General features: G+C 37.8%; 1 protein-coding gene across 1 annotated transcript; it reads left to right on the top strand.

Moving 5' to 3' along the window:
- The first annotated feature begins 228 nt into the window (after positions 1-228).
- Positions 229-8,770, top strand: RpL7 (ribosomal protein L7). The gene is made up of 3 exons (XM_065219779.1): positions 229-317; positions 397-725; positions 8,239-8,770. The coding sequence occupies exons 2-3, from the start codon at positions 397-399 to the stop codon at positions 8,696-8,698; spliced, it is 789 nt and encodes a 262-aa protein (XP_065075851.1). The 5' UTR covers positions 229-317; the 3' UTR covers positions 8,699-8,770.
- Positions 8,771-19,585: the final 10,815 nt, after the last annotated feature.

The following is a 19,585-nucleotide window of genomic DNA, read 5'->3' as shown; positions in this document are numbered from 1 at the left end:
TTTTGCTATTACATCATTATTTCATATCAGCTTGAATTACATTCTCGATTACATTGATCGATATTACATTTTTTTTTGCTGTGTGATGGTTTGATCTCGAGTTTGATCCTTTTGCGCAATTTGCACTAACTGAGACTGAGACAAACGGTTGATTCAAAATTAGAGAAACTCTCCACCCTGTGTAGACTTCTTCGTTTTCGGCAGTTCTCATCCGTTTTCTCAGCCCCCAACAGCTGTCAAATTCCATTGCTGCCAACTCATGACAACTTCCTTCTTTTTCGGTCTTTTCGACGTGAAACGTGCTAAACACAAGAAAGGTGCTTTGTTTTTCTCTGCCAAATAGTGGTGAATTTCGTCGTAAAAAGTTTCTAAACCGGTGTAAATTCTTGCTTTTAGATGCCTGCTGTGGCTAAAACTGCTCCGGTCACGATGGCGCCGGCCGACAAGAAGGTAGCGGAGAAAAAGTTACCCGCGGTGCCGGAATCGAAACTGAAGGCAGCCAAAGTGAAGGTGATCGCCCGTCCTGGTAGCCTCCATAGGCGCCGTCATCTGCAATCTGTCAAGCTGGTACGTCAGCGCCAGAATCTGCTCCGTGCGGCCAAGTATGCCAAGAAGTACCTGCGTTTGGAACGCGATGTGGTCGAGAAGGCCCGCGCTGCCAAGAAAGCCGGTAACATCTACATTCCGGCCGAGCCGAAGGTTGCCTTCGTCATGCGTATCCGTGGGTGAGTACCATCGTTTGAGGGTGGGAAAGGGGAGCAATTTCTTGTGGCTGATGAGAAGAGGAATAGGTGAACAGTGTGCGGGTGGAAAATGCTGAAAACAGCACCAGAATCTATTGTTTTCAATCACAGAAAGCGCCAGGTTATGTGCGAGAAATGTGTCAACAAAATGCTGCTACCGTGCATTGGTGAGCAATTGTGCTACTGTTCGGAGTGAGCATGCTTTCTGAAGCCGAAAGGCAGTAACTCAGCTGCAAAACGATTTAATGTTTTTTTTTTAAGTTTTTGGACGCTAGATAAGAACCTCGTTTATCAAACTATGTGGTAAAAATAGCGCGAGAAAGTCGATGAAAAGAATCGATCAATGCCAATAGGACGATATAAACTGCTCATCTCGAATGTGTTGGCCTTGGTTTCGTTATTACCACGAAATGTTCTACCCAAAATATTCCTAGTAGAGAGGGTCTAGTATACGAGAGGAGCGGACTGGCTGGTTTTGAGCCAAACGAACTGTCAAAGCCAGAGCCTTGAAGATAACTGCTTTTATCAAACTATGTGGCGAATATAGCAAGAAATGTGTTAACACAAAGCCATGGCTATCAAAAGAGAGGGTCGATGAAGATGTTAGTCTAGAAGTGAAATCGTAATGATTTTTCACTGAATTCGTTAAATTAGAGAATTTGTGGGAGAGGAAACCTTCAGCTTTTCGAATGTTGGACCACTCGGCTTAAAAGCCGAATTATGTACAGCAGGGATAAAGGTAATTTGAAAATTTTGAAGCCTTGAACGAAAAGCTAAAAATGTCAAGAGTTTGGTGATTTTGTAAGACATTCATAGTCGAGAGTCGAACATAAATGCATGCTAGAGGTGTGGAGAGTAGTTTCCTGTCAGTGATAGATGGGTTAGTCCATTTATATTAAACCCAAACAACTTAAAGGGTGAGTCCGGTGGCCATGTTCAGTAGAAAAGTATAGTTACGGGGATTTTCTTCGAATAGTCTGCATTACCCTACCCATAAAGGCATAATAGTTAACAGATAATGTGCTCGATTAGACTTGATAAACTTGAATTTCAAGGGCAGTTACTGTATGCTGCAGGTGTAGGTGCAGAGATGCGCAGGCGAACGTTCAGTGCAAGTTTAGTTAATTTTTAGGCACAACACTAGAATACTTTTAAAACTGTTCTGGAAATGTTCGGATATTTTTCCGGGAACATGAGGTCTGTTAGTAAATTATACATTCAGGGGAGTTTTCTGGGTCTAGTTCGTTTTAAACATTTGAGGTCGTATGTTTTGTTATTTAAAGATGTGTGCTTTCATAACTTCTCACTGCACATCCTCTATACTTGGCATACGCCAACTGTTCATTTGTTAATAACCTTTTACTCAGTTGTTGAATTTTTCTTCTTCTTTTAAGTAATTGATAGATTCGGATCATAGCTTACTATAGATATGCAAAAAGTAGATAAATCTTAACATTTGAATCAACACCAATGAATTTTTAATCTTAAAGTCCAAGATGTGTAGGCAGTTCTCACGTCATTTTAAGAACGAGAATTAAAATCTACTTTGTTTTATGTATATATAACAAGCTTAAACTCTATTCTATCTACTGCTTCAAAAATAACTATGTTTCGTGAACTCTGTGTAAAGTTATTAGCAAATGAGCAGCTTGTGACCAAAACTGTGTATGCCAAGCATGACATCCTCTTTGATCTAGAGTTGACCCCTTGAATTGGCTTGTTGTATAGAGGACTAATGTCGCTGATAGTGCATAAGTGTAATTTGTTCTTCTTATTCTGCGCATTCCAAGTCTATTGCTCTTATTGCATATTAGTTTCTTGCGTACTCTCAACTTGTTCTAGATACACTTCCATATTAATTGAGAGCTTTCGATGTCTGTACCAGTTTTGCGTTAGTATAATTGTGTGGCAAGTACACGGCGAATGAGAACGACCTAAATTTGAGTTTAGTCAACTCATAAATCACATAAAGTGTAGGAACTCAGCGATGAGTAAATTTGCCTCATGTTTTCCCAGGATTTTCCAGGGAAAAATTCCCGAATTTGAGAAAAGTAAAGATTGAATTCACTCAGTCTATTGGTACTACTACGAGACTGAATAAAATTTTCGTCAATTTCCTCATTTTCCGGCAGATTTTGTAAGTTTTCCTCAGGAAACCATGAGACAAATTTACTCATCGCTGAGTTCCTGCACTGGCGATTAAGAGTGAACTAAACTCAAATTTGGGTCGTTCTCATTCACCGTGTTCAATCATCATACCCAGGGAAGTCGAGACATTTTCCAACCCGAAAAATTCCTTGACTGGACCGGGAATAGAACACAGTAACCTCCAGTATGGTCTGTCTTTGTAGTTGCACCTTTACTCACTTAGCTAAGGGAGGCCTGTAATTTGTTGTTTTTAGAATAAAAGAAGAAGCACTCGGGAGTATTTTTCTCTAGAGCAAATATTCGAAAAAAGTTAGACTAGCTGAAAATGTCAAAACTGCTATAAGAATTCTGAATGAGAAAATAAGGTCTATCAGTAGTTTCTTATAACTTATCGTTGATATCCCTTCAGCAGCTTTTTTGATGTTTTTCTAGTTATTAATAAAAATTGCAGATTTTCTTTACAAAATATTACTTAATTCCATTGGCGGCAATATGAGCAGCACTGATATTTCAACTTTAATTCTTAAACCTCATCAAAAGCATTAGAAGCAATCCCAATCTGCTGTCCTTGCATGAACATGCGCAACTAGAACCGGAATGAAGTGCTCTAAGGCTCAAAAAATCTAAAAAAAAAGTCATGCCAGGTGATCTTGTTGGTCATCTAAGCATCTTACAATACTTCCAAAGAGGACCAGTGATGAGTATGAATGAAAACTGGAATAAACTCTGGACTAGAGGACAACTCTAGACCAACAATTGAAATAGATGGAACAACCAAACGTAAACAATGGCTTTAAATACAAAATTCTCGAGAATCAAAATACTAACAATGTCATTCGATAAAGGAAGTTTGCTCTATCAGATGATTATGTTAGATTTCTTCGATGTGCTTTGATTCTCAAGGAATTTACGTTTAAAGCCATTGTTAACGTGTGGTTGTTCCGCCTATTTCAATTGTTGGTCTAGAACTATGAAATTCCCTTCAACGTATGTGAAACGGCACGTTCGGATTGGGAAACTGGTGGTCCTAACGTTCGTCAAGGCTCAATCATATTTTTCACAGAAGATGGCTCAAAAATTGGAATACGAACAGGTGCAGGAATCTTTGGCCCCGGGCCATTTTCCAACAGTGTTTTAAGCGGAAATTGTAGCCATACTTAAATGTGTACATGCTTGTCTGAGGAGGAAATACAGATGTGCAAGCACTGCGTGCTTACAAACGTACATCAAAGATCGTCTGGGAATGTATTCTCTCGCTTCGTCAACTGTGCCAACGGAACTCAGTAAACTTATATTGGATATCAGGACACTGTGGCATTGAAGGTAATGGAAGGGCAGACGACCTAGCAAAGTTAGGTTCCAATTCACAGTTTTTTTTTGCCCAGAACCATACTGTGGAATATCATACTGTACGATAAAAATGGAACTCAAATGCTGGTAAAAGCAAAGGGTGATGGCCAATTCGATGACTGTTACAAACTGCAACCAGTCGAAGTCCTTTTATAACTCCTAATATAACATACACCAAAAAGCTCTTAGAGCTCAATAAAAGAGCTCTTAGTATATACACTGGTCTAGTAACTGGGTACTGTCCTAGTAGATAGCAAATGAAGAACATTGATCGGGTTCAGAGTGATATCTGTCGTTTTTGTAATTTGGAACGTGAAACCTTGGAACATCTGCTCTGCAGTTGTGGTGCATTACACAAGTGTAGATCTAAATTTCTTGGAAGTATTAGCTTACAACCTAGTGAAATTTGGTCTGCAAATCCTGAAAAGGTAGTTGGTTTTATAAACCACTCCTTTAAAAAAATATTAAATTTTACATTATTCCTTTCATAAGTAAGACTGTATCATATGAATTCACATTTTGAAGCAGCTACTTTGGTAAAAATCAGGTGTTCACTAGATTGAAAAAATAAGACCCTACATAGGCAATACTTCTTAAATTTAATTTATTCTACTGAAAATAATTGCTTCTTTTAAATCTTTTTATGCTAAAACTATTCATTGTTGACCCTTCATAAAGCCTCAAGAGAGAAGAATATTCTTACCCGTTGGTTACAAGGTCGCTTAAACCACCCCCAATGGGTGTTCATTTTACACCAACGGTTTAATTTCGGTTACAAAACGAACTTTTTTTTTTATTAAATCTTCTTCACGCAGGCAAAAGGACGTAAGAATTCCACAAGAAACACTTCTGAATGTTAGACATAAGAAATGAGTGTGAATTTCATTGATTTGCTTTATGAAAAATAATGTTGACAAAAAATAATAAATCGGAGCAGACTGAAACCGGAAAATGGACGTTGAGGTTAGGGGGCCATGTGTTGACCACTCGTATTTCAACGCTTGGGAAAATGAAATGGTTAACGGTGTATTAGAGCTACCTCATGTCACCCGAAAATTATTCATAAGTCACGCTTATGAAAAACATAGGGGAAGTGTCAGTTTCGGCATAACCTTGACCTATTATCGTCAGGGGGGTAAATATAGTCCTAGAGCACTCCTTTTATGGCCAATAGATGCTCTGAAACACAATGTATCCTCATGCCAAAATTGAGCTCTCAAGGACGTTGTTTACCCCCTGACGATAAAAGGTTAAGGTATTGTCGAAGCCGACATTTCCCCTATATGTTGTTCATAAGTCGACTCGAGTCTTATAAAATTCTTAGGTATATGTGCCTATGTGTTAAAATAAGTTTCAAAAGTTTACTTTTAACATTCAATTAGTATTCATGATGGGCTGGAAACTATCCATTTGGTTAAACATCCGAATTTTCCATTGAATTTTGTATGATTAGTGATGATTTGCTTAAGGTGGGCAAACTGCCCACTTTCCCCTAAACGGAGCGATTCAAGTCATGATGGCAGAGCTCTGGTTTTGAAAAGAAACGATTAAATAGATCATTAAGCCATTGGAGGAAAAGTAATTACCGTAAATTGCCATAATGTCGGGCACTTACATCTTAATTTCGCGAATTACCGAAAAAAAAAACCCCACAATAATGTGTTGGATATTTTGAATTGAATTGCAAATGTAGACAGGTATAACAGGGTGTCTACTATCTGGAAAACCTGGAATCTTCAGGGAATTTTATGTTTCCTGAAAAATCCTAAATTTCTAAGAGATTTATCAAACTCTTTATAAAGCAAAAGTTCTGGAACATGGATCATTTGTACAGATTTTAAACTTAGACAATTCAAGCTGAATATGGCATTAGGTCCTAAGTAACATTGTTAATAACTTGAGCACATAACAGTTTCTTGTTGTATTTGTCGTATTAGATGCTAGATAAAAACTTCTTTTATCGATCTGTATGGAGAAAAAAAAACCTCAGAATGTCTTTAATTGGCCGTGGGGATACAAAGAGAAAGTCGACGAAGAGAATCTGTCAATGTTACTTACAGTGTTGGAATAATATCAAAAATCAAATCTCACCAATGCTCAAGATCACGCTTGATTTTTGCAGACAAAAATCATCAAACACACAACTGCGGTTGATATTACAAGCTGTGATGTCGCAGCTCGGAATATCAAGCTAACAAAATTCATCAGCTGCAAATCTCTCCAAACTGTGAGATTGAGTTTCATGATTTTTGCTTTAAACCCGAACGCAACCGAAACTTCCATAAAGGGCCACCCACATTAGATCCGTTTGCGTTGCGTTGACGTAAATTTGACAGTTAGACAATAGATTTAGCTGTTAGCTGATTCAACTCTCAGCTTCAACTTTACACGTTGTGAATTCGCCTTGACACCATTCAAGTGACGTTTCTTCACACACATTTTGACAGTTTCTTATGGGGTTTTGCGTTGGAGTGAGAGAATAAGAAAAAGTTCGCCATGTTTCACACATAGACTGACAGTTACATATGAGATTTTTCCATAAGAGTGAAGAGTTACAGAGCTCTCGTCAACGCCAATAGTCTCGCAATATCAAAGGAGCTTGTAAAATCAATATCAAGCATTATATTTTCCAATATCACGCGTGATATTGAGAGCGTATGAGAGCGGAAAAATATCAATTTGCTAATGATCATACCATCACTGGTTACTTAGGACCTAATGCAATGTTCAGCTTGAATTTATTAATCTTTTAAATTTGTCGAACGTCTTAATCCCTTTATGAACAACAGAGGATCACGGATCTGGAACGAAATTAAATATTCAAGACTACGGACATAGAACAAATTCCAAGTATCCAAGATTAAGGACCTTACAAAAGTTTCAAAGCTTATGAACTTTAATAAGAATTTCCAAGGATCTCTTGAAACAATTTCAAGAAAATATCAGAGGATAATTTTCTGGTAAAGTGAAATTTGAGGATTCCGTTCGAATAAGTTCTGAGGAACCCCAGACTCGAGGTGAAACGTCGCAGTAAGGAGAATTCCACGGTAGTTCTTAGTTGAATTCCAAGGAAATCATGAGTGGGATTTAAAGTAAATTTACAAGAGGCAATTCCAAAGAGTGTTCTGACTAAAGCTGCTAAGTAATTTCGAGGTGACTTTTTAAGAGATTTGTGAAGAGAACTTAAAGGTACCGTAAGACAGGGTGACATTGGGTCAAAATTGAAAAATGTTTGATGCAAATATCTTGACTCCTGGAGTAAAGTGTCGATAACATTGACGAGTTGTTTCATTTCAATAAAAAATACCATACCCGAATGATAACCCATATGATAGAACTATTCCACAAATGGTTTCGATGATACACTGAACACGTCGTTAAGTAAAATAACCATACACATTTTATTAGGGAAGTTAAGTGTCATTAATAGTAGCAAAAACACGTTTTTTAAAATATCCACAGGCAAACAAAAGGTTGAACACACTTCTATGTGGATAGATGAGGGTTACACGCGATCATTATAGTGGTATAACCAAGTGGTCCATTTTCACCCTAAATCGAGCCTCAAATAAGGGTTTTCATTGGTCTATTTTTTATTTAATTGTAGGTATCAATTTCAATCTATCATTTCCATGACAGTCGTAAATATATCATTGCTTAAAATTGTTTCCATTTGCTAAAATGTGAACGATTTTTTTTTTTTTACTTTTTGGCCCAATGTTACACCCATTTACGGTACTATTTTCTCTTATTCCACGTTGCGAGTGAGGTGAATCTCCGTGCAATTCAAATCGAGAGTCACGTCACATTAATTTAAACAAAAACTTTTTTTTTATCGATCGCCTCATTAATTTAAACAAAAACTTTTTTTTATCGATTCGATAATTTCACACTGTTCGGAACATCTTTAGATCTAGCATTTTTTTCAAAAACACATCTTTGTAACTCAAAATAACGAAAACCTCTACCCTCTACCCGTTCAATTTCAATTTTCCAGTATCAACAAGGTCGCCCCCAAGGTCCGCAAGGTACTGCAGTTGTTCCGCCTGCGCCAGATCAACAACGCCACGTTCATCAAGCTGAACAAGGCCACCAAGAACATGCTGCGCATTGCCGAGCCGTACATCACCTACGGATACCCAACGCTGAAGTCGGTCCGCCACCTGCTTTACAAGCGCGGATTCGTCAAGCACCGACACAGCCGAATTCCAATCACCGACAACTTTGTGATTGAGCGCAAGCTGCGTGCCGGCTACAAGATGCAGTGCGTCGAGGATCTGGTGTTCCAGCTCTACACCGCCGGTCCGCTGTTCCGCAAGGCCAACAACTTCCTGTGGCCGTTCAAGCTTAACACCCCAACCGGTGGCTGGCGCAAGAAGAACAACCACTACGTCGAGGGCGGTGACTTCGGTAACCGTGAGGATAAGATCAATGATCTTATCCAGCGTATGATCTAAGTGGGACCGTTAAGTGGATAAGGTTTGCGAGAGAGCGAGTATAATAAAACAAAAATACCTTTAAAAATTGAATTTACATGTATAAGGATGGCTTATTTCCTAGTATTTTCTTTTACTGCCTAAGTTAGACGCTGGCTTGTGTTTGCAGATCCGAAATCCATAGTGCGGTAGTAATTGTAGTGCCTGGGTTTTGTGCAGGTCACTTGCGCTCGGCTGCCTTACGCATGTGAATCAGAACGAACAATGAAAGTAAATCACTTGGTTTCAGAACTGTCCGGATTTTCTTTTGCTCATTCAATACATTTGTACCTAGCTGCTTTGAAATCAAGAAAAGGATGGTGAGTAAGAATTTGTCGCAAATTAATACAGTACCCGTTCAATTTTGGCAACAGACCCGAAGATTTAGTTTATTTACTAGGCTCAGTAGTGTGTGACACTTTGCGGAGCCAAAAATCATTAATGCTTGAATTTACATTTTATACAGCAGTAGTTCTAGGCAGGGTTGCTTCCATTCACTTGCTATAAACAATATTTTTCGGAATTATGCAATCATTAGATGTTATAATGCTATGTTGCCCTTGTAAGTAACAACAAGAAGAGGGTGTAAAGTATGTGTTTGACTCATAAAACCTGTCAATTTCGCTTTGAGAGCGTCACAATCAGCGGTCTTATTATTCGTGAGCGTTCACTCAGAGTGAGCGCTCACGAGTCGTAAAATCGCTGATTGTGACGCACTGAAAGCAATATTGACAGATTTTATGTGTCAAACATATACCTCATGACCTCTTCTTGTAACTTACAAGTACTAATTAGCATTATACTATTTCATGATTACATAATTCCGAAAAACATTTTTTATAGCAAGTGAGTTGAAGTAACCCTAGTTCTAGGTTAGTATTGAGTACCAATTACTCGTGGTGGCTCGAGGTTAATGGGTAACAATTTCGATTGGAAGGAGCTAGGTAGGAAACTGGTTTCTGAAGCCTCCTTCAGAACTCTCGGACGGTTTACCAAATCCTGGCTGGGCAGGGGCAAGTAGCACAGAGACAGAAGGATAATAAGACTGGGACACAATGGCTGGTAAGTGTTCAGAAAGGAGAGGATGTTCACATCAAACTCTAACATCAGACAAACAAAGGAATTCGTAGATCGCCTGCATGTAGGGAAGATCACGGGTTCCCAATACATCTCTTACTTCACGGAAGGGTTGTCCCCCTCGGGCCACAAGGGTATGCAACAGTCGTGCTCTGAAGGCGTCATTACCCGGGCAATACCAAACTGCGTGATCGATGTCATCATAACCGGTTCTGCAACTACATATATTGCTGTCAACGAGGTTTATTCTGTAGAGATGTGCGTCCAGCGAGTAGTGGTTGGACATAAGTCTTGACATCACGCGAATAAAGCCCCGACTTACATCCAGACCTTTGAACCACGCTATCGAAGAAACATTTGGAATAATGGAATGTAACCACTGCCCAAGAGAATTACTTGTCCAATCGTTTTGCCAACTTAAAAGAGAACTCTGACGTACTAATGGGAAAAATTCATCTTGTGAAATTCTTCTATCATAAATCTCGCCTTGTTGTGCGCCCACCTTTGCGAGAGTCTACCTTTTCATTGCCTGGGATTGAGCAATGTGAGGGGACCCATACAAAGGTAACCATATATGGCTGCAATTGACTTGTTGGTACTTTTCCGAACTCCTTGAATAGCCTGTTTCATGGAGAGATCATAGTCAATGAGGGAACTGTAGATAGTAAAGCATACACGAGGAGGGTTATAGCACAAACGAAGTGACAGACGGAGCGGTTCGAAAACTTTGGTGACTAACCTGCTATTGCAATTTTTCAGTGTACCACATGGCAACACCACTACTACTAGATTGTACCACATGGCAACAATACTACGGTAGTACTGTATCAGGGAGGCAACTTCAAAATCATTTTCAGAACTTTGTTCTGAATCCTTTGAAGTGCTTTTTTTCCTGGTAGTGCAACAACTAGACCATATTGGCACAGCGAAAAGCATGGCCGGTCTAAAAACTTGTTTAAATATTAGAAGTTTATTCGTCAGGCAAAGTTTGGATTTTCTGTTTATAAGAGGTTACAAACATTTTATATACAGGGTGCGTGACGAATTTTTGCAGTAAATGGCATATTTGAGAAAAAATACACCAGTTAGTTATTCTAGCAATGAATTTTGTGCGATTTATTTTCTTTCGCAACATATGGAAGTTGTAAGTAAATTTATTAAAAAATAATGCCTTACCTTTCGACGACTGTAGTTAGATGCTTCCGGAAACTGCAGTATGCACGTTTTAAAATGTTTCGATCCATAGATGTCATCACTGCCTTGATTTTAGCTTTTAGCGACTTAAGTGTGGTGTAAGGGGTTCTATTGGTATCCCGTTGGACGACGCCCTATACAAAATAATCCAACGGATTGATATCGGGACTGCTTGGGGGCCAAATTTCTTCCTCCCAAATTTACGAAATATTTTCCGTAAGCCATTTCTGTGCTTTATTAGCAGTATGAGCTGGTGCTCCGTCTTATCACTTTCCCAAGCCTTTTTTAATATTATACACTGTTCTTTCAGACACATTTACCGACCGAATTATTTCTTTCATGCATACTCCGGCGCGCAACAAAGCGACAACGGCTGACAGATTGCTCTCTTGTTTCGACATCTTTACGTTTACTCAACATTGTTTGTTTAAATCTTACAATTTCTTCAATTTCAATTCAAGTGAGTTGATCAAGTCAGTTGAATGGCATGGTTTACACGTTCAATTCGCGTTCAAGTGAGTTGAATTCAACTGACTTGATCAATTGCCTTGCCCTGTGAAAACCCAGCATTAGCGGAAATGCCTGTGTCATCAGCGAACAAAGATGTGTGGCAACCCTGAGGCAAATCAGGGAGGTCCGAAGTGAAAATGTTATACAATATAGGCCCAAGAATGCTACCCTGAGGAACTCCTGCTCTAACACACTGAAACAAATCGACATGTACCGTTTATTGGATCCATCTTATAACATAGCAATGTCAGGAGATTTATTCATTCTATGTGATGATTAATAGATTCCAATGGATTATCACTTAAAAACTATGACTGCGATATGGAATGATTTCTATCGTAATTTCACATACTTAGTACTTGATAATACTTTGCTTCGAACGTGGTTAGCGATAGGTAAGATGTATATGAATATTGTCTGATATATTTCATGGTGAAAAACTGTTGATATGTCATGGGTGGGAACAGGCATCTAGAAACTAATGGAAAATCATATAAGTTTGCAATATGAGCAAATCGAGTAAAATGTACCTGTTTACATGATGAATATTGCTCACTAAAAGATATATGATATAAGATAATCATGTATATTTTATTGGAGTTGCTTTTAACGATTTTTGACGTTTGTTGATATGTCGCGTGTAAATAGACATGTAGAAACTATTGGACTGTCATTTAACTTTGCAGTATAGGAAAATATGTATATCTCATTGGAATAGCTTCCTTTGATTTTTGAGGTTTGAATATTGTAAAAAGATCTATCCCAATCATTAAATAGTCATATAGATTTGCCTTTTAAGAAATCCAACAGCAAACATTTGTTTTGGTATGTTTTTCTGGGATGAACATCGCTCCCAATAAAATACATCTTACATAATTGTTCTTTATAAATTATTGAAACAATTTTCAACTATGTTATCGTACACTCATTAGAATGATTAGTCGAACTAAATATTGCTTACAACAATGATACTGTAATAAATAATCATTGTTTGTTATTGTTTCATAAGATAAAGGGTTCCGGAAAAGAATGTTTTGAGATTGAAAAAAAAAATGATTCTACTGCAATATTTATTTGCTAAGATTCTAATTGTAAGCCTTCTACACGGCTAATTCAGATTCCAGCACTAGTACTCGAACTTCATGAACCAGTTCCATGAACTCATATAATGTAGTCGTTGTTTTATTGCACACAGGAGCATTAATAATGATTTGAATACACGACACCACTGAAACGGAGCATATATTGGTCAGTGCTATTTTTCTTCACTCTAGCAAAACGAGCATAACGTTGCTCTATATTCCATGTTGGGAGAGCTGTTATTACCGAGGGGGACGACTCTATCTACGATGCAGAAAAGATTGTGTTTTGCTGTGGCTAGCTGCGCGCACGCTGAGTTGATAGAAAGAAGATTGATGACGATTCTGAAGATTTCCTGTAAAAAGATGATGCTCGATGCAAGTAGATGCGACAAATGAAAGAAGATTTTTCGAAGATTGATTCGCTAGTGTGAGATTTGTTGAGCATCTTAACTTGAGATTTAGATGTGTCGCCCCCCTCGGTTATTACTTCATGCTAATTGAACGAGCTCAATATTGAAGTCAGCCGTGGCTCAATGGAATCGAGCGCAGACACGAAAAGCATCACAGCTCAACAGTTCTGGATCGAATCCCAAATCAGCTACAATAAAAAAACACAACTGTGAAAGCTCCCACTGCCTGGTGTTTATTTTTCGATTTATTTTTAGAAATCTATTAAATATATGTGTCAAAAGAATAAGTAAATTTCATGTGATTTTCACATAAACTTTACTTCGATTAATTTATGACACATATATTATATTACTATAAGTAAAGCTTATGCTTATGGGTTTCAAATCCATTTCAGTTAATTATTATAATTTGACCGATTTTCATTTATCATATGGCGATCATATAAAAGTTTTCAAATTATCAGCATTGTCAATGTATCAGATATTCATATTGAATTTACCTGACTCATTTTCAATCATATCATTTTCAATGGATTATCTTATAGCGCAAAATTATTAGACTTCCACATAACAGGAATATGTCAAATTGGTTCAGTGCAGGTAGTCGATTGGATTTGGAATTTTGATAATTTACCTGCACACTGAACCAATATGACATATTCCTGTTATGTGGAAATCTTATAAATTTGCGCTATAAGATAATCCATTGAAAATGATATGATTGAAAATGTGTCAGGTAAATTCTATATGAATATCTGATACATTTACAATGCTGATAATTTGGTAACTTTTATATGATCGTCGTATGATAAATGAAAATCGATCAAATTATAATAATTAACTGAAATGGATTTGAAACCCATAAGCATAAGCTATACTTTTCACCACAATATAATATATGTGTCATAAATCAATCGAAGTAAAGTTTGTGTGAAAATCACATGAAATTTACTTCTTCTTTTGACACATATATTTAATCGATTTCTAAAAATAAATCGAAAAATAAACAGGCAGTGGGAGCTTTCACAGTTGTGCCTTTTTTTATTGTAGCTGATTTGGGATTCGATCAAGGACTGTTGAGGTGTGATGCTTTCGGTGTCTGCGCTCGATTCCACTGGACCACGGCTGACTTCAAGATTGAGCTCGTTCAAATAGCATGAAGTAAGAACAGCTCTCCCGACATGGAATGCAGTGCAACGTTATGCTCGTTTTGCTAGAGTGAAGACAAATAGCACTGACAAATTTATGTTCCGTTTCGGTGGTGTGGTTTGTTGAAATCTTTCTTAATGCACCTGTGTGCAATAAATCAACGACTAAATTATATAAGTTGATGTAACTGGTTCATGAAGTTCGAGTACTAGGGCTGGAATCTGAATTAGCCGTGTAGAAGGCTTACAATTAGAATCATAGCAAAGTAAATATTGCAGTAGAATCATTTTTTTTTTCAATCTCAATACATTCTTTTCCGGAACCCCTTTTCTTATGAAACAATAACAAACAAAGATTATTCAATACAGTATCATTGTTGTTAGTAGTATTTAGTTCAACTAATCATTTTAATGAGTGTACGATAACATCGTTGAAAATTGTTTCAATATTTTATAAAGAACAATCATGTAAGATGTATTTTATTGGGAGCGATATTCAGCCCAGAAAAACATGCAAAAACAAACGTTTGCTGTTGGATTTCTTAAAAGGCAAATCTATATGACTATTAAATGATTGGGATAGATCTGTTTACAATCTTTAAACCTCAAAAATCAAAGGAAGCTATTCCAATGAGATATACATGTTTTCCTATACTGCAAAGTTAAATGACAGTCCAATAGTTTCTACATGTCTGTTTACACGCGACATATCAACAAACGTCAAAAATCATTAAAAGCAACTCCAATAAAATATACATCATTATCTTTTAAGATATATATTTTAGTGACCAATATTCATCATGAAAACAGGTATATTTTACTGGATTTTCTCATAGTGCAAACTTATATGATTTTCCATTAGTTTCTAGATGTCTGTTCCCACCCTTGACATATCAACAGTTTTTCACCATGAAATATATCAGACAATATTCATATACTTCTTACCCATCGCTAACCACGTTCGAAGCAAAGTATTTCAAGTACTAAGTATGTGAAATTACGATAGAAATCATTCCATATCGCAGTCATAGTTTTTAAGTGATAATCCAATGGAATCTATCAATCATCACATAGAATGAATAAATCTGCTGACATTGCTATGTTATAAGATGGATCCAATAAACGGTACATGTCGATTTGATTCAGTGCACAGTTCTGTCAGTTAAATAATTTTGATAACTTTTTCAATTTAGCAATCAAACCTTCATGCCAAACACTGTCGAATGCTTTTTCTCCAACTCCAACTCCAGTTGAGTGGCCTTCAGATTTGTTTGAACGAATTAAATTGGTAACTCTTAAGAGTTGATGAGTAGTTGAATGCCCATGGCGAAATCCAAACTGCTCATCTGCAAAAATTGAGTTCGTATTGATGTGAAGCATCATTCTATTCAAAATTATCTTTTCGAAAAGTTTACTTATTGAAGAAAGCAAACTTATTGGGCGGTAGCTAGAAGCTTCAGCTGGATTTTTATCCGGCTTCAAAATTGGAACAACTTTTGCATTTTTCCATTTATCAGGAAAGTATGCCAAATGGAAACATCTGTTAAATAATTTTACCAAGAAGGTAAAAGGGAACCCTCTCGGAGTTTTTTGATGAGGATATAGAAAATTTCATCATCACCTGGAGCTTTCATATTATGAAATTTTTTAGTTATAGACCTTACTTCGTCCACTGATTTGGACCAGGAATCATCAAAAATATTTTCCCGAGAGAAAATATTCAGATAATCCCGAGCAACCTGATTCTCAATAGGACTAGTAAGACCCAAACTGAAATTATGGGAACTCTCGAATTGCTTAGCAAGTTTCTGAGCTTTTTCCAAATTTGTGATCAAAGTTTTACCAACAATCAATACGAAACTAACGATTTTAAATTGGCTCACCACTTTAGTAGCCTATTGGTCCCAAGCAAACGATTAACGTACCCTATTCTAGTTGAAATTCTATTACTACACTATGTTTATTTTGATTCGCTATGAAAGTTTGACAGATAACATCAGGGGTGTGTGGATTCATGCAGAACATGCAGGGGTGAGTGAAATAGCTTGGGACTGCTTGGGACCGTTGTTCTGGTACTGAGTGAGCCAAAAATAATAATGATTTTCTTCGGGACCCAGTGGTCTTAGAGTTACCTCTATGGTTTTACCACCTTCTTTAAGCGCTGCAATAGGCTTTTGAGGTTTTTTCAATTTTTTTGTGAGTTTCCAAAAGGGTTTGGAACTCGGGTCTAATTTAGAAACATTATTTTCAAAAGTTCAGAGAATCGCTTTTTAATTTGTTTTTGCAAATCCCGCCAGATAACGTTCATGGCAGGATCGCGTGTTCTTTGATATTGTCTCCTACGGACATTTTTAAGACGGATCAAGAGCTGAAGATCGTCGTCTATTATAATTGAATCGCATTTTGGTACTGAGGCAGCTCTTGCTTCAACTATAGAAGTAGTCAGAGATTCAAGAGCATAATTAATTTCATCTTTGGTTTGCAAAGGAATGTTTGGATCGAGGTTATATTCCATAAATGTTCGATATTGCTCCCAATCAGCTCTATGGTAATTGAAAGTAGAGCTGTTGGGACTTAACTTGTTCTATTTCTTTCTTCCTCTCATGTACCAATATTACCTGCATGAGAACAAACACGGCCGAAGAACACGGCCAGATGTTCAATAGAAGGAAAAATAGCGAGAAAGCATGAGCAAGAAAAGAAAATAAGACATGCATCGGAAAGAGTAAGCTGTCAGAAAGGATCACGGCAGTAGGACACAGCCAATTTATACTGGACGGAACTGGTATCTAGGAAAAAGTCGTACGAGCAGGAAACCGTAAGTAGGATAAGAATTGTAAAAGGTGTGTGCTTGCATGATTTACCTATTTTAGAATTACCTATCAGAACCTCATTTCCTTCAATTAATCATTTTGTCAAGCTTCTGCATTCATGTTCCATCAGATGTCACTGCTGTTGTTTGCGGTGACATCTATCGGAAACTACACACAATCTGTTTTCCTACAATTGTTCACAGAGGACACTGCAGTGCAAAACATGTCTGGTACCTCTATATATGCATTTAGGTTATTATTCGAAGTCCCTTCTTTTTTACACATTCTGCACACAAAATAGCTCACGCCTCACAGAATTTCCTCCGATTTTTATGTATGGGGTGGGGCATAAAGTACCTTTTGCGCAGAATATGTAAAAAAGGAGGGACTTCAAATGTTAAAGCAAATGCATATATAGAGGTACCAGACATGTTTTGTAGTGTCAGGTACTCTATTTTGTAATCTGTGAAAGGGAAATCTCAAATCGAGTGTCAACAAAATACATGGCATGTTGAGAGATTCAGGTCGTGAGAGCAAACTTTCTCTCTCAAATTTGAATTTTTTGGCTCTCTGGGAACTGGTAGTAAAGTTGGTAAAACTGTATGGCGAAAAATCATTTTTATTTAATTGAAGCTTGTTAAACAATAATTTCCGGGAAAAAAAACTGAAAGACAGAGTCCCTGACTAATTTATTTAGGTTGTTGTTCACTTTTTTTTATCTGAATATGCACCGAAAGCGAATTATTCCCACTTCTCTCAATTTCTATATGGGGATTTTTATCACTTCCTACCAGCAGAACAGCGCCATCTCTGTGGAAAATCGTCGAACAAAATGATTAATTACTTCTCCATCGCAGCACACACCTAATATTGGTCACTAACCTTCATATAGTTTCAGCATTATCGACATTATAATCAAAAGGAAAACGGCGCCGGTGGTGTAGTGGTAAGCGTGATTACCTCTCACCCCAGCAGGCCTGGGTTCAATCCCAGTCGGCGCCGCCGGGATGTTGTGAGGCATAACATCTCTGATCACGCCTTCCTTCGGATGGGAAGTAAAGCCGTTGGTCTCCGGTTCATGAGTTGATGGGTCGATAGGTAGGGTCCAGGTGTGGGAGCTGCCTTCCTGGCACGTCGGTAGCATTGGTGCTCAGCACGGAAAACAAGATCGACGAAAAAAACAAACCGAAGGAAAAAAAAAAAAAAAAAAAAAAAATAATCAAAAGGTGAGTTGTAAAGTATCATTACCATGCATTGAGATAAGATAATGTAGCAGAACCTGGACGGACACCAGCCTACCCAGGGAAGGACCCGGATACGACCACCCATGTGTGTCTATAGTATTGCACGTGCTGACGAGTGCAACGGGAAGGACAGTAGGTGTATAGACTAGGGGATTAGACCCTAGATAAGCCAACTTAGCGATTGGCACAGCCTATACACTGAACAATTACAATAAAGTATGGATTAAGCCGTTGTATTTCAACAAAAGCAATAGCTGGGCTAACGGCGCCGGTGGTGTAGTGGTAAGCGTGATTACCTCTCACCCCAGCAGGCCTGGGTTCAATCCCAGTCGGCGCCGCCGGGATGTTCTGAGGCATAACATCTGTGATCACGCCTTCCTTCGGATGGGAAGTAAAGCCGTTGGTCCCCGGTTCATGAGTTGATGGGTCGATAGGTAGGGTCCAGGTGTGGGAGCTGCCTTCCTGGCACGTCGGTAGCATTGGTGCTCAGCACGGAAAACAAGATCGACGGAAAAAAACAAACCAAAGGAAAAAAAAAAGAAATGCCAATGAATTCTTAGGAGACTTTCAATGTGAGTAGAATTCCAAGGGAAGGAGTGAAATTGAAAAGGAAATCTGAAATGAATTCAATGAATATTTGGAGAATCCTTCGAAAGGGTTTCTTATTGTGGAGAATTCCAAGGAAAACTAAAAGAAAATTGAAGTCGGAGGAAGCTTCACCAAAATTTTGAGGAATATTTCAATGGAAATCTCCGTAGAATATGAGGTTTTCAGAACTACTTGAAAGTTCCCAATTTTTTCCTGAAGTTAATGAAAATGCCTTGAAGTTCTTTTGTAGTTTGAGAAACAAGCCTGAGACTCACAATACTTCTCATCAAATTCTTAAACTTCCCTGAACTTTTTAGGACTTCCTAAAGTTTCCCAATTTTTTCAATGATCATGGATCTCCTCTAAACGTTTAACAATTCGCTGACTTCTTCAATGTTAACGGAACTGCTCGGAGGTTCTTTGTTCTTTTCTTAAATTCTCGAAACTTCTCTAAAGTTTTAGCAGTTCTCATGAATCTTGTTGTATTGCGCTGAATTTAATTGAACCGCCCTAAAAATGTTTAAGCTTCAGTGAGCTTCTGAACATATGCGAAGACCTTAATTAACTTTTTAACGTCTCTGAAGTTATCTGAAAATCTGGGAACTTCTTTAAACTTCCCACTAATTTTCTGAAACTAAAGGAACTGGCCTCCCCAATGTTCATAAAACATCCTGAAGTTCGTGGATCTTTCCTTAAGCTCCATAGATTTCTATAAAGTTCTCGAAATGTTTGTGAAGACCACTGTCCTTCTGTGAAGTTTTCGAAGTTTTTCTAAATTTCTGGAACTTTTGTGCTACCGCAAT

This window comes from Ochlerotatus camptorhynchus, unplaced genomic scaffold (genome assembly GCF_037179485.1).
Source record: "Ochlerotatus camptorhynchus isolate MF236.1 unplaced genomic scaffold, CSIRO-AGI_Acam_v1.1 ptg000111l, whole genome shotgun sequence".
Lineage (NCBI taxonomy): Eukaryota > Metazoa > Arthropoda > Insecta > Diptera > Culicidae > Ochlerotatus > Ochlerotatus camptorhynchus.
The sequence above is the reverse complement of the archived record's forward strand: the minus strand, read 5'-3'. Positions and strand labels throughout refer to the sequence as shown.

Excerpts from the sequence above, each read along its gene's own strand:
- RpL7 (XM_065219779.1), top strand. The coding sequence starts at position 397 with ATGCCTGCTGTGGCTAAAACTGCTCCGGTCACGATGGCGCCGGCCGAC. Across the intron at positions 726-8,238 it reads TTCGTCATGCGTATCCGTGG|TATCAACAAGGTCGCCCCCA; the intron begins GTGAGTACCATC and ends TCAATTTTCCAG.